The sequence below is a fragment of the Pan troglodytes genome, chromosome 21, assembly GCF_028858775.2.
Source record: "Pan troglodytes isolate AG18354 chromosome 21, NHGRI_mPanTro3-v2.0_pri, whole genome shotgun sequence".
NCBI lineage: Eukaryota > Metazoa > Chordata > Mammalia > Primates > Hominidae > Pan > Pan troglodytes.
Genome location: NC_072419.2, coordinates 52,866,489 through 52,885,174, shown reverse-complemented (window position 1 = coordinate 52,885,174; position 18,686 = coordinate 52,866,489). Strand labels below are relative to the sequence as shown.

At 43.7% G+C, this 18,686-nt stretch overlaps 1 protein-coding gene across 3 annotated transcripts in view; it reads left to right on the top strand.

Moving 5' to 3' along the window:
• The window catches only part of SLC13A3 (solute carrier family 13 member 3), a 127,280-nt gene that overhangs the window by 60,862 nt on the left and 47,732 nt on the right, over nt 1–18,686 (top strand). For all 3 annotated transcript variants that reach the window (XM_001163229.6, XM_514696.7, XM_016938056.3), the window contains 2 exons: nt 11,152–11,417; nt 14,229–14,392. In XM_001163229.6, the coding sequence (XP_001163229.1) occupies nt 11,182–11,417; nt 14,229–14,392 (400 nt within the window). In that variant the 5' untranslated portion in view covers nt 11,152–11,181. The remainder of the gene's footprint in view (nt 1–11,151; nt 11,418–14,228; nt 14,393–18,686) is intronic.

The following is an 18,686-nucleotide window of genomic DNA, read 5'->3' as shown; positions in this document are numbered from 1 at the left end:
TATGGGAACTCCCTTAGGGGTCCTATATCACTTAGAAGCAGACCTCTTAGGCAGGATTTTAAAGAGGACCTGGGCTGAAATTCTCACTTCAGAACCACATCTGGTCTTTAGAAATGCTTGGGCTTTCCCTCCTCACATCTTTGGAATGTTGGTCCAGCTAGGATTGAGGGATAAAACACAGGGTGCTAAGTTCACTTTGAATTTCAGATGAACAAGGAGTCATTTTTAAACTATAAGTATATCCCAAATAGTGCATGGGATATACTTATGCTAAACAATTTTGCTGCTATCCATCCTAATACTGATTGGATATTTGGGAATAGCTTGTCTAGCTCTCTCCATCTCCCCCTTGTGTAATAGCATAATGCTATGAGCAGCTTGCCTTGTGTCTACCCAGCAGGCTGTCCACTACTTTCATCTCTGTGACCCTGGTCAGGCTACTTATTCACTCTGTGCTTCAGTTGCATTATCTGCTAAATGGAGATAATCATGGAACCTCCTGCATAGGGCTGTTGTGACAATCACAATTAAACTGAGATAATACACAGGTACAGTTGTTTGGGCAGTGTCTGCCACATAGCAAATTCTCAATAGGTATTGACTGTTATTAGTATTATTATGGTGTTAGTGATTGTTGTTGCTATTGCATGAAGAGAGGAAGAACTAGAGCCTCCAGATAGGTTATTTTCTGGAGAAAGGAGCCAGAACTAGAAGGATGGGGTTCCTGTGAATGAGGAATTGGCAAGGAACAGGATGGTTATTATTAGCATGCCTTGTGGGAGACAGTGAGGCAGAGATGGGGAGTCATGGAGGGGCAGAGATGGCAAGGAGCCAGGAAGCTTGAGAGAGGTTCTCTTGGCCTAGGAACGAGAGAGATTTTCAGGCATGCTAGAGAATAGAGAGGATGTAGGCATTTGACAAGAACACCCACGGATTGTGCAGAAATACATAGTGATAAAGAGAAAACTCTGGTCAGACCACCTGGGTTCAAATCCTGACTGCCTCAGCAGCTATGGGCAAGTTACTTGACTTTTCCTGTTTGCCTCCATGTCCCATCAGTAAAACAGAGCTAATAATATCTGCCTCAAAGGATTGTTTTGAAAATAAAATGAGTTCACAAATGCAATTACTTGGAAATTAATTGCTTGCTAATTAATTGCTAGCAATCGTTATACTTTGAGTCCCTTAAATGTTTAAAAGGGAAGAGTTTAAAAATTAGAATTCCTGTTTAGACTACACAGTTTGTAAGCTGCAACACTACCCTGGGACTGAATTACCTGGGACACAGCATTGTATGCATGACCTAAATAGACATCTTTTTATAATTTCCCCCAAAACAGAGGGGGAAAGTAATAGTACCTTCCTGAATCCAGGTGTGTCAGTGTATGCCTGTCATCCCAGCTACTTGGGAGGCTGAGATGGGAGGTTCACTTGAGCCCAGGAATTCAAGACCAGCCTGGGCAACATAGTTAGACCTTGGTTCAAAAAAAGATAGGAAAGGAAAAGAAAAGATTGTTAGGGGCATTACATGAGTTAATACATAGAAGACGCCTGAAACTTAGAGAATACTCAAAAAATGTTGGTGATTGTGATTGTCATTATACTGTAGTTATTCTTCTGCATAGAGATGTGAAGCTGCATAGAAAAGGAAACTCTCACCAGAGCTCCTCAGAATTGAAATTTTCCAGGTGACTGCATGTCACTGTTCTCAACCATTATATTCCATTTTCTTTTCTTTTAATGCCCTTGTCAGGATCACCCAGGTAACAGGGTTATCCTGTCCTCATAAAATGAATTGGGAAGTGTTCCCTTTTTCTCTGCTCTCTGAAAGAGTTTGTGCAAGATGGTATTATTTATTCCTTCAATGTTTGGTAGAATTACCATTGAAGCCAGAAGGGCTTGGAGCTTTTTCGTGGGGAGGTTTTTAATGATTGATTCAGTTTCTTCAATAGACACTGAAATATTCAACTTTTTAATTTCTTTTTCTGATAGTTGAGAAAGGTATGTTTTTATCAGGAAGTTCCTCTGGTTACTTGAAATCATCAAAGTTATTGGTAAAAAGTTGTTCAAACTATCCCTTTTGCATCCCTTTGATATTGTAAGATCTGAGTCATGTCTTTTTAAAATTCTTGTCATCTATTAAGTTCTGACCTTAGAGTGTCCCTAGCAGGGAAGCTATATTGCCTTCTTAAATTTGTAACTTTGTTGCTATTCATGAGTATCAGACACACACACACACACACACACACACACACGCACACACCACACACCAATTCCTGTTGAGTTAGAGGAGCAAATTTGCAAGAATCCCCTACTGCTCCAGAAATCTGCCCTCATATTTTAAAGTACAATAGGCAAATAAATGCTCAAGTGCCTGCTGGACAAAGGGGAGGCTCTGACCTTAGGAATCTGCAAAAGCTTTTATTGTCTGAGATTTAGTTTAAATAGCTCTTCCTAAGAAAAGTGTTCCCTGCCATCTTTCTTTGTCCTCTAAGTTAAGTTAATTACTTTCCCCTAGGCGTCCCTAGCTTACTGAGAACCACATGTTGATCCCATTGTAGTTATTTGAGCCGGCATCCACCTGCTTGATCCCTAGACCCTGAGATCCTCAAGGGCAGATGTTCACTTACTCATCTCTACCTCCTGAACTTCCAGCATGGTGGCCAGCAAAGAGTCAGGGTCACAGTCTATTTATTCTTTCACTCATTCCACACTCCCTGAAACCAACTCCATCAACGTGTTGGGGACTGTGCCAAGTTCTGGGGATGCAGACGTGAACAAGACAAAAGCAATGGGGTGCGTCTTCTCAGGGAACTTTCTTAGTAGTCGAGGAGACAGAGTCAGTAAATCATTTTGAATGGATGAACCTTTGCAGGTTACAATTTGGCACCATTTACCACCCTATTTTCCATGGAGCATAAGTTGTGGAGGATTTTAAGAAATATTTCAATCCGTAGTCAAACGTATTTTGGAAACTTTGGGTTAGATAAGGTCAAATAAATATGTGTACTACATGATTTGTTAGCGCTTTCAGTGTACCAATTATGAATTTTTAGCGGAGTGGTAGGGAGAACAGTTCCTGAAAAACTTATTTGATTTTAGAACCATTTCTTGGGAAGATATCATGTGACGTTGGATGTGATGTGCCGGGAAGTTCCACACCAAGATTGCTTAAGACCTCCTGGGTTGCCCCTAGCAGCTGACTCAGCTGCCAGTTATTCTGTCCGTGCAGAATGTACTCAGTGTATTTTTCTGGATTTGGAGCCACAACTTTTTTTTTATTCCAGAACCATCTATAAGATGAGAGGACTTCAAAAAGTTCATGAAAAAAATGGAATTAAAAGACAAAAATAAAAATACAAACTTTGTTTCTCAACATAAGCTCCATCAAGTTATAGACACTTTTGTAATGATGATACCGCTATTTAATCCATCCTTAAGAAACTAAGAGTCTGCGGAATTTAACCATGTCAATGCCATCTTTGTTTTACATTATTAACTGAAGAAAAATGGGTGCTCTTTAAAGATTTTTAAAGATTAGGAACAAAAAGAAGTCAGAAGAAACCATATCAGGACCATAAGACAGATGCCTAATGATTTCCCATTAAAACTCTCACAAAACTGTCCTTGTTTGATGAGAGGAAGGAGCAGGAGCATTGCTGTGGTGAAGGACTCTCTGGGGAAGCTTTCCCTAGCATTTTTCTGCTAAAGCTTTGGCTAACCCTCATAAAACTCTCATAATGAGCAGATGTTATTGTTCTTTGGCCCTCCAGAAAGTCAATTAGGAAAATGCCTTGAGCATCCCCCCAAAAATGTTGCTGCCATGACCTTTGCTATTGACCAGTTCTCTTTTGCTTTGACCGGACCACTTCCAACTCTTGATGGCCATTGCCTTGATTGTGCTTTGTCTTCAGGATTGTACTGGCAAAGCCATGTTTCATCTCCTGTTACAATTCTTAGAAGAAATACTTCAGGATCTTGATCCCATTTGTTTAAAATTTCCATTGACAGTTCTGCTCTTGTCTACAGCTGATCTCGGTGCAGTGGTCTTGGTACCCGTCAAGTGGAAAGTTTGCCCAGCTTTAATTTTCCAGTCAGAATTGTGTATGCTGAACCAGTTGAGATGTCTGTGGTGTTGGCTATTGTTTCTGCTGTTAATTGTTGGTCCTTTTCAATTAGGGCATGAACAAGATGAATTTTTTTTTCCTTGCAGATCCATGTGGATGCTCTGCCACTGCAGGCCTCATCTTCAACATAGTCTCATCCCTTCTAAAACAAATTATCCATTTGTAAACTAGAATTTCTTTGGAGCATTGTCCCCATAAACTGTTCATAAAGTGTCAATTATTTCATTATTCTTCCATCCAAACTTCATCATCAATTTGATATTTGTTTTTGCTTCAGTTTTAGCAGAATTCATGTTGCTCTGATAGGGGCTGTTTTCGAACTATCCTTTTTAGTGCCTCAAACTAGATTCTGTTCAGACATGTGATAATAAGTTAGTATGAGTTTATTTTGGTGCAAAAATTTGAAACCCATGCATAGTTTTTAAATAATACATACTTTTCATGAACTTTTTGAAGATCCCTTGTCTTAACCTCTCTGTGCCTCAATTTTCTCATTTGCTAAATGTAAATGAAAATAATACTAACCTTCCTTTCATAAGGTTGTTTAATGAACAAATAGATATAACATACTTAGAACAGTCCCAGGCACATAGTAACATTCAATAAATGTTCTTATTTGTTTCCATCACTGTGTGACAGAGATATTCTGAATTTTGCAATAGCAAGGATGAAAGCACACACATTAAGTTCAATTAAAATGTCAGGTATTATTTATTGTTAGGAGGATGGAGAAGGTGAGTGTTTTAGTCAGGAGTCTGAGTTGCAAATGACAGAAACTTGAATCACAGAGACATTAAGTCACCTATCCAAGGTCACGAAAGTCATGGTGTAATCAAGCTATAGTTCAAATCCAGGAAGTCTTGCAACAAGCCCATGTTCTTAACCGCTGTGCTGTTCTGCTCTTCTGTGAACCGAGTGCTGTGAGAGCATAGATATTGGAACTGACCAGGACTTTAGGGTGGGGGTCACAGGATAAAAATGGCCTTTACAAGATGAGTCATAATTCACTAGATGAAGAAGCAGAAGAATGTTCCTGGCAAAAGGAAAAGCATGTGCAAAGGCCCAGAGAATGACAAGCAGCGTAGACTGCTGAGAGAACTGTGTCCAAGATAACAGAGAAAGTGGGGAATGTGGGAAGCCTGTACTGGGACACACTGATAAGCTTTGAATGCCATGACTGTGAGTCTGGGGGCCATGGGGAGCCAGAGGAGGTGTTTGAGCAGGGGAGTGACATAATCTGAAGTGCATTTTAGAAGTATTCCTTTGACTGCTTATGTGGAGGATTCATGAAGACAAGTGCAAAGGTTGAGAAATAGTCTCAGTGAAAGCTGATGAAGTTTGACCTTAGTCAAGGGCAGTGCAGATGGAGAGGAGAGACCTAAACACTCAGGCTCTAATGACAGAGCTTGGACTCTATTGTATCAGATCATGCCTGGGACCTCTCTTAACTGGGTTTGGCTCAGATAAACCCCAAATCCAGCTGGAGGACATGAGCCTTTTTTTGACTCAAATACAAAAGAGGCTTCCAGCATAGGCAAGAAGGCAGTCTCTCTCCTTCTCTGTGCCAAACACCTCTCAAATCCTAGCTCGGAAAGATGTCACCCTCTCTGAGAAGGCTTCTGTCTTAGATTGGGTCTTCAGAAGGACCCTGAGACAACAATTTGACTGCAAGGAATTTGGGGGCAGTGGAGAAGGGAAACAGTGAAGAGCATGGAAGAAATACAAGTGTGCCAATGAAGAGGTAACTACCAGCAGCAGTGACTCAGCCTTACTGGGGACTTCTGGGAAATGGTATTCGACATGCCTCAGTTATCCCACTGAAAGGCAACTGAAGTTCGTGGCTAGGAGCTACTCCTGGAGTGTTATTTCTTGGCAGTCTTGGCCAAGTGTGCTTCTGAAACCGGAGAAATCTGAAGACGTCACTGGTGTGAACAGGAATGGTGGGCACTGAAGCGAGAGACGGAGGACTGTCTTAGTCCATTTGGGCTACTATAACAAAATACCTTAGACTGGGTGATATTTAAACAATAGAAATATATTGCTTACAGTTCTGGGGGCTGTGAAGTTCAAGATCAAGGCACTGGCAGATTCAGTGCCTGGTGGGGCCTTGCTCTTTGCTTCAAAGACAGTGCCTTATTGCTGTGTCCTCACATGGCAGAAGGAAGGCTCTTGGGCCCCTTTTATGAGGAAACTAATCCTGTTAGTGAGGGCAGAGCCCTTATGACCTAATCACCTCCCAAAGTCCCTGCCTCTTATTACCACTACAATGGGGATGAGGATTCCATGTATGAATCTGGGGGGACAGAAACACTGAGACCATAGCAAGGAGGTGCTGAGGTGTCTGCCCTTCTCAGACCCCACTGGCTGACACAGCTCCCTTTCACCTTTGCTCTATAGCTCACTGTCTTAAACTCTGTTTTAGCCCTTGTCTCTCTAGGAGGTGAATGATTTGTCTTCATGTCTGTCTCCTTGAGCAGTGGAAGCAGATGAACCAAGGATGGGCTAGGCACCAAACCTTGAATGCCAAGTAGAGGGGTGGACTACAGTCTAGGAATCTAGGACCAGGGATGGGCTGGGCACCAAACCTTGAATGCCAAGTAGAGGTGTGGACTACAGTCTAGGGGTCTAGGTGTCTCATAATAGACCTAAGATGAAAGTGAAACATCTTATAGTCATATCATTTTCAAAACGCAAAGATGAGGATTGTCTGAAGGGGTCCAAGAGTTAATTTATGGTATGTCTGGGCTTCTGTGGGAATTTGAGACTATAATCTCCACCGAGGACTCATATTTACAAATTGGGATACCTGTTGGTCTGGTGAGTGGTACACAGAACAGGATACATGGGGCATTCCTTCTTGGGTCAGCAGGAAGATTTGATAGAAAGTAATTGTATATTTTTAAAAGCACGAATTCATTGTGGAGCAGGATACCAAGCATGGGTGGAAGAAAGTCAGTTTTGCGCAGAATGTGATGCAGATTTCCTGGCCCGGGGGGTGATACATGGATGTTCTTCTGCCTGGAGGCCCACAGTGGTGTGCTGCAGCCAGCTTATGCTGGCTTGGGAAATGTGATTGTCAAATTTTTAGGAATTCTAATAGCCAGTTATTAAATACAGACCTTAATACACACACACACACACATGCACATGCGCACACACACACACACAAGTTTTTCAGAGAGCCAATTGTTCAACATTTACCAACACACATCTGTTGTTTGAGGGATATTTGGCAGAAAGAGCCTGGGAAGGTGATTTGGGTTTGAGAAGCACTGTAGTTTTTTTTTGTTTGGTTTTTAGAGACCAGGTTTCACTGTGTTGCCCAGGCTGGACTTGAACTCCTGGCCTCAAGCAATCATCTTCCCTAAGCCTCCCAAGTACCTGGGACTATAGGCACCTGACTAAGAACTGTTTATTGGTTGGCGTGGCCAGATTTACTTGTTAAAAATTTAGACTATGTCTTAGTCATTTTCCTTGTACCAGCTTCCAGCCCAGGGCATAAAATGTGGTCAGGAATAAAGTTTGCTAAATGATGGATGAATGAATGATAGCTTGGATCAAGCTTTTTCTCTAAGTTGTAGAAACATGTTTTCATCATTCAACAGATATTTTGAGTGCCTACAATGTGCCAGGAGCTGTTCTTGGCACTGGGAACACAATCCCTGCTCTCCTAGAGCTTGCATTCTAATAGAGGAGAAAACATATAAAGCTATAAAATCTGCTTTCAGGTGGTAACCGGTTACATAAAAGAACATGAAGCAGGATAATGGGCTGGAGACAGAGTTTCATGCTGCTTTTGTACCAGGAGCCAAGACTCAAGAGGAGAGGTGGCTCCATCTCTCCAAAGTTGTATGTCTTCAGGAAGGCCCCTTTGGCTCTCTGAGCTGTGGAAACCGATTGTTCCCAGCTGATATTCAGGTTCCCAGCCTAAGAAGGCTGAGGTGGCCTTGGCCAAGTCTGAAGCCTGTGGTACACTGGCTCCCCAGGTGGTTACTAAAGCTCTGTAGGCAGAATGTTGGGATTCCAGGAGCTTCTCTAAACAGGGTGCTGTTTATTGTGCCACTGCTTCCCCACATCCTTGTTTGCTGTGCTGTATACCTGGGACAGGCCTGCTCTCTATCTCTGTGGAATTCTGGGATGATGCCCTTTGGCTCCAAGCACACATTGAGGCTTTTCCAACAAAAGGGTCTCAGCTTCTTGTTGGGGGAGCTTTGGGGTTCTGGAAATGGCTCTGACATCCACCTGCTGACTCATTCTTCCCCTCTCTGGTCCCAGTCTCCACATATGTAGAGCCAGGGAAATGATAGGGGCTTGGTGATGATCTGATGATCTGCCATTGAATCCCCAGATCGGGGAGGTTTAGGGGCTGCCAGGATAGGTGGAAGGGAAGGAGAGAACAGAGAAGCCCATCGACAGCTCTTTTTCTCACTTCTCCAGAAGAGTGCCTTTTTTTCTGATTTTTACATTCAAAGTTTGTCTGTTTTATATACTGAGATTCAACATACAATTTTGCTTGAACAAAGGGCTGGGGGTTATAAGAATTTATGGACTCTGGTCTTGTGATTCTCAAAGATATCTTACCTCTGAGATGCAGGATCTGCCTCATTTGAGAAACTGAAAGGATGATGACAAATCAAAACTTAGAGAATTTTTGGTTGTGGAGTTTGATTCTGTATTATTCTTTTTGCTTTCAACCTTTAGTGTGTGTGTCCAATAACCTGGGTTCTTGGGATATTCATTCCAAGTTGAGTTAATTTGTTTTACAGTTGTTCTTCTCTGGCCCCCAGGAAATAAATTTTAGGTATCCTGAAGGATAACTTTGTATTAACTGTGGCAGCTTATTTAATTTTTTCTCTAAAACAATGTATCTTAAGTCAATAGGAAAATAGGATGTGCTGTACAGAAATTCTCCCAGCGGGAGACTTTTTGCACATCTATAAATTTCATGAATGAATGTGAGCACTGATAGAAAAGCTAAGGGACTTGGGAATCTGGACATTTTCCAATGTAGGGTGTGTTAAGCAGAGTCTCGGGATGTGTTTTTCAAGGTATGGAAATTGGTGACAGTGTGTCTCCCCCATCTCAGTAAATAACAACCCCACCTTCCCTGAGACCAACAACTTGGAATTGCCCTTGGTTTCTCTCTTTGCCTCACATATCACAACAGATCTATCAGCCAAGCTGCCAGACGTGATCTTGGAAATTGATCGAGAATTCAACTACTTCTCACTACCTACAACTGCCGGCAATGGGCCCTAGTGGCCGGTGTCTGTTGCCTGGATTGTTGTCACAGCTGTCTGATGGGTCTCTGTGGTCCCTCCCTGGCCTCCCTGTAAGATGGATTAACTAATCATAGCATCCCCCACGTAACCTGATACCTGTCCTGTTTCGCTGAGGATATGTTCTATGAGGATGGCTCCTAGGATGGTGCTCTGTTTGATGTCCTATGGACATGGAATAAAGTTAACAAAACTTACTGTAAGTAGGAAGTAAGAGCCATAAGATGGCTCCAGACAGGACCAAATCCAAGAAAAAGTTCATGTTTCCTAGAATATGCAAGATCGTTGCCTTGAAAGGACATAAGAAAGCAAGGGCAGGGCAGGAATAGTTTCATTCCAACAGTGATCATGCAAATAATAGGACCTTAAGTATTATGAATCCTGTGGGACACGGATGCATCAGATGTGAAGTCATTGTCTTTATCACTCTCATTATGAGAACAGGTGTGTAGTTTGACAGGTTTTGACAAATGTGCACACCAATGTAGCTACCACTCCAATCTAGGTATAGAACATTGCCATCAGCCCAAAAGTTTCCTCTGTGCTCCTCTGCAACCCCTACCTATGCCCCCACAACATAGACCTTCCACCCTAGCCTTGGCAACTACTGATTAGATTTAAATTACTTTGTCTGCCTTTCATTGGGTCTAATATTTAGCTGAGAACAGCAGCAGGGCACTTGTATGAAGGTCTGGCTGTGGAGGTATATTGCTTTGGTCTACCCTGGTCTGCACAGCCATTACCTTGCTAACGACCTCCTTGCACCTCAGTTTCCTAATCCATCAAATGGGGATAATAATCATACCTACATCACTAGGATTTTGTTAGGAATAAATAGCACCTGGTACTTATTAGCCCAACAGATGTCAGCTGTTGTTATTGTTTATGGAGTATGCATTATGTGTTGGGCATTGCACTAAGTACCGTGTAAGGATGTGGCAGTTGCTCCCTGTCCCAACTCCACACCCCCACTGGTGCTCACCATTTCCGCACACACCAGTAGCTTCCTACTGCCTCTGAGATGGTCTGCGGGAGTATTTCCCCTGGCTGCAGGAGCATGCTCAGTCTGCACATAAGGATGCCGGAAGTGCTGAAAGTTAATGCTCCCAGTATCAGCCCTCAACCAATGATGGCCAGGAGTTGGCAGATAAATGCTCCAACTTCCTTGCCTCCAGTTGAGACAACCCTAAGGCATGATTTGCCCTGTCCCCCAGGGTTCCCCATCAGAATTGAGCTTCAGGTGTCCACAGTGGTAACCTTCTCATGGGACATACACTGAAGCATGGTCTGCCCTGTCCCCATCAGAATTGAGATCCAGGTGTCCACAGTGGTAACCTTCTCATGGGACACTCTCTGGATTGGCTTCCTTCTGTTTCATTTCCCCATTGTCCTTCCAGAACCTCCTGGGATCCTCTATCAAGTAAACTATTTTCATTCTCGTCTTTATCTCTAAGACAACAATGTATTTCATTTCATTCTCAAACAGTCCTATGAGGTGAACCAAAATAGCTTCCTCATTTTATAATTGAGCAAAATGAGGCTTAGAAAGGTGATGCCACCTGCTTTAAGTCAACGCCTTAGGCACACACCTGCTCCACTGCTGCCCTGAGAACAAGCCGGGGCAGGCCTCCTTCCCCCTCTGCCCCCAGCCCGGGCCTCCTTCCCTCTCTGCCCTGAGCCCTGGGCCTCCTTCCCCTTCTGCCCCGAGCCCCGCTGACCCTCTGAGCATGCATCTCCTCCTGCAGGAAGGCCGCTGCTTGTTTGTCATCCTGCTCATGGCGGTGTACTGGTGCACGGAGGCCCTGCCGCTCTCAGTGACGGCGCTGCTGCCCATCGTCCTCTTCCCCTTCATGGGCATCTTGCCCTCCAACAAGGTCTGCCCCCAGTACTTCCTCGACACCAACTTCCTCTTCCTCAGTGGCCTGATCATGGCCAGCGCCATTGAGGAGTGGAACCTGCACCGGCGAATCGCCCTCAAGATCCTGATGCTTGTTGGAGTCCAGCCGGCCAGGTAAGAACAGGTAATGGTTCCAGCCCTACAGCGGAGAGGCGGAGGGACCACACCTCTGGAGCCTATACCTGCTCTTCTTGATTTACTTGTCCAGGCCAAGTAACTCATCGGTTCCCACCATTTATTTATGTATTTATTTATTTCTCAACTATTTAGCAAGCACCCGCTGCATGCTAGACACAGCACTAGGCCCATCATGGGCAGCTGTTCTCAAAGGTGCAGAAGAATCACCTGGGAACATGAGCTGCTGACCCCCAGGCCCCACCCCCAGGGATTCCAGTCCCATAGTTTTGGAGGGGGCCACACTGACAGTTTGACCCTGACTGCTCAGGGCTGAATCCCAGGTGACCTGCTCTGAAAAATAACTTAACCTCTGTCTGCCTGTGAAATAGTGATGTAGTGGCACCCACCTCATAGAGTTTAGTGAGGATTAGATGAGCAAATGCAGGTAAATCCCCTGGACCTGAGCAGGCAATGCTGGCTGTTAGCATTCTTGTTTGCTATTTACCTGCCTAGATGATGAAGATCAGGTGGGAGTTGAAGGTGGGGGGATGCAGAGGATGTGGGAAGATGGGCTTGAAGGGAAAGGGAGGCAGGGTTACAATCCTAAAGAGCCTCGGGCACTCTGGCTAGGATTTGGACTTTTATTCTTAGAGGATTGGGTGGCCTTTAAAATAGGGGTTTTATTTTCATCTTATAAACCCTTTTGGCAATTTGGTGAATCTTAAGGATCTTCCCAGAATAATGTTTTTAAATGCATAATGCACAACAGAGTTTGAAGCAACAGCTACAGCAAAATGCAATTATCTAATTTTTTTTTTTGAACACAGACAGCTGTGCCCTGGTACAGGTAGGTACTGTTTTATTAACACAGCAAATGGCAAGACCGAGTGATAGGCCTAATCACACCCATAATGTTGAGCAGTTTTGAGTGTCGATGATATTTCAAGATGTCTGCAGTGATTATAATGTCATATAAAAATATCAGGGATCTTGCCGGGCACAGTGTAATCCCAGCACTTTGGGAGGCTGAGGCAGGTGGATCGCTTGAGGCCAGGAGTTCAAGACCAGCCTGGCTAACATGGTAAAACCCCTGTCTCTACCAAAAATACAAAAAATTCACTGGGCGTGGTGGCGCATGCCTGTGATCCCAGCTACTCAGAAAGCTGAGGTGGGCGGATCGCTTGACCCCAGGAGGCGGATGTTGCAGTGAGCCAAGATCACGCCACTCACTGTACTCCAACCTCAGTAACAGTGAGACCCTGTCTCAAAAAAAAAAAAAAAAAAAAAAAAGCAAAGAGAGAGAGAAAGAAAGAAAAGAAAAGAAAAGACAGAAAGAAAAAAAAGAAAGAAAGAAAGAGAAAATGTCAGGGATTTTTTTTTGGGTGACAGAGCCTCAGGCACTGCTCATACACCTGAACTTTGTTGCCTGTTTATCACTGAAGGAAATGCTTAATTTGATTAGATGTTAGCAAAATGAAGATACACATTTTCTCCCAATCCAGTTCTGAATTATATCCATAGACTTATAAATCTGTGCTTTAAAGGGTTCTAAGCTGAGGAATGACATGGCCAGATTTGCATTTTATTTCAAATACGTCTCATTTCCTTCAGATTTGCATTTTTTAAAGATTCCCCTTAGCTGCCTTGTAGAGGTCAGACAGGAGGGTACGGGCATGAGAAGCTGATACATCCCAGTTAGAAGGCCATTTAGAGTGTCCCGACAAGAGACAGTAGCAGCTTGGACTAGGAGGTGGCAGTGGAGATGAACAGATTGGATAGATTTGAGAGTAATTTGGGTGATAAAATTGACACAGGGGAGGGCGTAGGAAAAGAAGGTTCTGGATGACTCCTAGGTTTCTAGCATCATCTCTGTGCCAACCGCTCTGCTAGGCTCTGTAGCTGCGCCTCCTCCTGGAGGAGCTGCCAGTCCTGTAGGACAGACTCCATCTATGGAACTGATTCCAGTGCCAAGTGGAATTTGATCTCCAAGGGGCACATCATGGTGTGAGAGCCCACATGAGAGGTAGGGAGATAGGGGGAAACTTCCTGGAGGAGGTCACATTTGAGCTTGACTTTGAATAATGAGTAGGGCTGCTCTTAAACATATTCTAAAATTACAATAATTAAAACAGTAAGACACAAGTCTGGAAACAGATTTTTGAAACAGAATAAATCTAAAGGAAACCCAAATCTGAAGGAAGGATTATCCAATAAATGGTGAGAGTTGGGATAATTGGTTTCTTCTATTAAAAAATTTACATCTTACTTTGTACTATGCATCTAAGTAAATTCCAGGTGGATTCAGAGTTCAATATAAAGAGAAAAAATCCTGATACTTAGATTCTGTTGGTGGGAATGGACCAAGCAAAGGCAGGGAGGCAGGGGAGTAAAGGTGTTTGGTGTGGGTGAGAAGTTCAGCAGAGTCTCAGCAGGGAGTAGCTGGTAAGAGGAGGGGAAAAGAGGGAGGAAGCTGAGAAGGCCATGAGGGAAAGATAGTGGAGTGTCTTGGTGCCCCGGCAACTTTATTCTGAAATGGGTATCATTGAGGATTTGGGGGCAAGAAAGAGAAAACGTCAGGCTTGGGATGTCTTTATAACCTGGGTACCTATGGACAGTTCACTTAAACACACTGAACCAGTTTTCTTAGATCTAAAATAAACCTGGTGAGTGGATTTGGTTTCTGCTTTGAGTCTCAAGTTTCCATCTGTAAAATGGATGGATTGTATTCCTCAGGGATGGCAAACTGGGACCAGAGGATCTCCTGGGCCCTGGGTTCTGGATTTGCCTCTAATGCCATCTGCTCTGCAGGCTCATCCTGGGGATGATGGTGACCACCTCGTTCTTGTCCATGTGGCTGAGCAACACCGCCTCCACCGCCATGATGCTTCCCATTGCCAATGCCATCCTGAAAAGTCTCTTTGGCCAGAAGGAGGTTCGAAAGGACCCCAGCCAGGAGAGTGAAGAGAACACAGGTGAGGCTGTGCTAAGGGATTGGGGCCAAATCCACCAGGATTTGGAAGTGGGAATGGGATGTCCAAAGGATGTTAGGGAAGGCCAAGGGCATGCACACTTATTGAGCACCTACTATGCATCAGGTGTTTTAATTATGACAATGACTGATAATTAGATAAGAAATCATGGTACCTTGGTTGTTTAAAATTTGCATTTATTAAGCACATACTGTATACTGAGCAGTGAGTTGAACTCTTTACATACATTATCTTCCTTAACTCTCAAAACAGCTCTATGAAGTAAGTACTATAATTAAACCTTGTTTTACAGCATTCAAAGAGATGCTCAGCATCACCAGTACTCAGAGAAATGCAAATTGAAACAATAACATTTTAATCAATGAGACAGGCAGAAATAAGAAAGCTGATGAATCCCCATGTTGACAGGAATAGGGGCCACAGGAACTTTCGTGCACTGCTAGAAAGAGTGTGGACTGGGTTAGAGTTTCTTAAGGATCTTGTGCAAGGATTTAATCACATTAAATGTGTTTATACTCTGTAACCCAGCAGTTTTGCTCCCAGACACCAAAGGAATTCTCCTATAGGTCCAGGAGGGAACGCACATAGTGATATTCACTGTAGCGCTCTCTGTGGTGTGGGAAGTTGGTGGCTACATGCACTTTATTGCTAGTACAGGCAAAGGCAAATATGGTGGATACATGCCATTGAGCATTATGCTCCTTTTAAAAGAGAGAAGAATTAGTGAACCATATACTTCTATAAATGGATCTCATAGAGCAGTTATGATTGGAGGTAAAAACCAGAATGAGATCTAGAATACAACCTCAATATGTAAGCTGAAAATACACATGAACGACAAAAGATTTTGTAAGAAATGTATGATGAAAAGCTACACATTAAACATATCAGAATGGTTGCTATGGAAAGGGTGAGAGTGGGAAATGGGGAGAGAAAGGACTAAAAAGACCCAATCAATTATAGGAAAGAGAGGCTTTGTGAAGTAAATAGTGATAACGTATTATGAACGGAGGGATTTGATTCCCTCAATCCTCTGAAATTATGTTCTTAATAAAACAAAACATACACAGCCATTGTATTTTTAGGTGACTACATACAGTCTCCAAGAGGGAAATGATTTTCCCAAATCACATAGTGAAGTTAAAGAAGTCCAGGATCGATTCAGAGGCACAATGACGTCATGACTTTTCATTGGCAACTCTGGTTCCCCTGGTCTTATGGTTGCAAAGTGGCTGCCACATCATGTCACTTTAAAATGTCTTACTTTTAATTTACACAACTGTATTTTAAAAGGAAGATTTGAATTGATACATATGTGGGCAGAAATGGCTAGTTTAACCCCGGCATTGATTCTTCCTTTGTTCTTTTAGGAATAGAACCCAATACTTTCCTCTCTGAGGAAAGGCTGAAACTTCAAGCTCCCCTTGTGATAAGACTTGGTCAGATGACTGAGTCTGGTCAATGGAATATGAGTGGAAATGATGTGTGCAACTTCCGGGTTCTGTCCTTCCTGCCGGGTGGAATGTGAATATGATGGCACCTGGGACTCAAAGACAGGAGCCACATCTTGAGAGATAGATGGCAGATCTGCCCCTGTGGCTTTGGATCATTTACCTCAGTGAACACAACAAGCATTATCCATGAAACCATAGGTTTTGTGTGCTAGTTCTAGTTTTTAAAATATGAATTAAATTAAATATGTATCTGTTAAAACTTAAATGTTGATCCGTGTACCATCTAAGTTAATCTCACTGACAGTCACATGAGTATTTCCCCGTCATACACTAAGGGGTCCTGCTTATTTTATTTTCACGGCAACCCTGAACACTAGAAATGATTATATGTACTTTACAGATGAAGTTTGGAGAGGTGAGATGATGTGTTGAGGATCATAGCATTGGCAAAGTGGCAGAGTCAGCTCTACGCAACGGCAGAGTCTTCCACGAGGAAGGGAAGAGAAGCTTTATAGCATGGATTAACAAACTTTGTCTATAAATGACCAAATAGTAAATACTGCAGGCTTTGTGGGCCACTCTGTTGCAACTACTCAACGCTGCCCTTGCAGTGAGAAAGCAGCCACAGATAAAACAAACAAGCAGGCGTGGCAATGTGACAAAAAAATTGTATTTATGGGTGCTGAAATTAAAATTTCATATAATTTTTGTATCAGGAAATATTCTTCCATAGATGTTTTTCAACCATTTGAAAATGTAAAAGCCATTCCTAGTTGGCAGGCCACACAAAAACAGGCGGTGGGCTGGATTGGGGCTGCATATTGTAGGTCGCTGACCCCTGCTGTACAATATTGGCTTTCTTGATTTTCAAACTGTTTCCCTTAAGAGAACTGCCTGATGGTCACCCTGGGGTGGCAGCAAGCACCTGGGACTCTGCCCTTTTCCCCATTTCAACCCTAGTTAGACTCACTTTATTCATTTTGTACACTGGGCCTCTAAGCAATAATAACCAATGTTTACTGTGCACTTAGTTTATGCGCGGACTCTTAGGTGGACCTCATATCTGAATGAGACGGAGCAAGCATCGACCTCATTTACAGAAATGGAAATTGAGGAAGGAATTAAAAAGAGTCCTCCCACCCCCCGTTACGCAGTTTCCAAACCATGGCTCTGGTATTTTGAATCCGGGCTGGCTGACTTCAGAGCCTACATTCTCAGGCTCCATTATTCTGCCTCCCACATGAGACTTTTTCCAAAGTGGTCAAGCAAATGATTGAAAGCCAAGTCCCTCATTGTGAGAATGAAAAATCTGAGACTCAGGAAGGGGAAGGGACTTGCCCAAGGCCACACACAGTGGTGGCCATGCATTGAAGTCCAGAGTCTTTTCCTATGCTGCAGGATGTCAAGAGGGAGGGGACCCTGGGGGTTGGGATAGATACCTACCTTTACAGGCCATGGGATCAGGGAGGAGCAGGAATTGGTTAATGATCAGCTTCTAAGACCTAAAACAAGGCTAATTCCAGTACAAAGAGAGCTATTCCCTTTCATCCCGTTCTGAGCTTTGACCAGGTGGCAGGAGGCGAGGACAGGGGTGGAGGGAGTAGAGATTCTGCCAGTGGGCTAGGAGAGGCACAAGGAAGTTCCTAGGAGCTATAGGTTCATGAAGGACATCTGTAGCACCAGCAGCAACCATAATCATCATGTGAGCTGAGCTCCCATTTTCTGAGTAACCACCACATGCAGATACCATGCTAATTTTTTTATACTCATTAGCTCATCTGATCTTCATAATTGTACTAGGAGGTAATGATGCCCATTTTATAGATGAGGAAACTGAGGCTCAGAGAAGCAAAATGATTTGCCCAAAGTAACACGGTGATTTGCTGAGCTCTGTCGGAATCCAGAATCTGTGCTTATAAGCACCTTGCCATGGTGCCTGGTACAGAGGAGGCAGAACCTAGGGCAGGGTGGGGCTATCTGGATAAGACTCCAGAGGTCCTCAGACTTGGAGGGCAGCGCTGTTGCCTTTCTCCAGTTCCTTTACCCAGTTCTGTGCCCTGCACTGCCTGGGGGACCCAGGGGCCATGTGAGTGATGGCTTCGCCAATGTCGCCCTGCATGCACGCTCTCATTAGGTCCTCCACCACAGCCCTGTGGGGAGCCACTATCAGCATGCCTGTTTTACAGATGAGGAAACTGAAGCTCACAGCCATGATAGGCCCAATGTTCCTTGGCCAGTAAGGAGCGCACCTGGATTTTGTTTTTGTTTTTTAGAGACAGGGTCTTCCTCTGTCTCCTAGGCTGGAGTGCAGTGGTGCATTCAGCTCGCTGCAGCCTCAAACTCCCAGGGTCAAGTGATCCTCTAGCCTCGGCCTCCCAAAGCACTGGGCTTACAGGCGTGAGCCACCACGTCTGGCCTTCCACCTGGCTTTTGAATCTAAACTCTTTCCCCTCCTTTTCTCTGTCCATAGAAAGCTAGCTTGCCATCTACATCTTTATTTTATAGGAAGGCCCAGGATGCCACCCTTCACAACACAAGGGTCTTTAATGTTGAGTGAAGCGTGGTGCTCATCCATATGCTAACCAACCTTCTGCAACTTTCCTCATCTATAAAACAAGGACACTGCCTCTTACGTGAGAAACGAGAGCCAGGTACATAGGAAGTGGTTAATATATGGCAGTTGTATTAAAAACTACCTATGAGACTTCCAGGCATTGGAGGCACAGGTAATAAGACCTCCTACCTCGATCCACCTTGGTGTTTCCCCTCCTACTTGAGCGGGATTGATTTGCTTCCTGGTTTATAATCTGTCTCCTCCACAG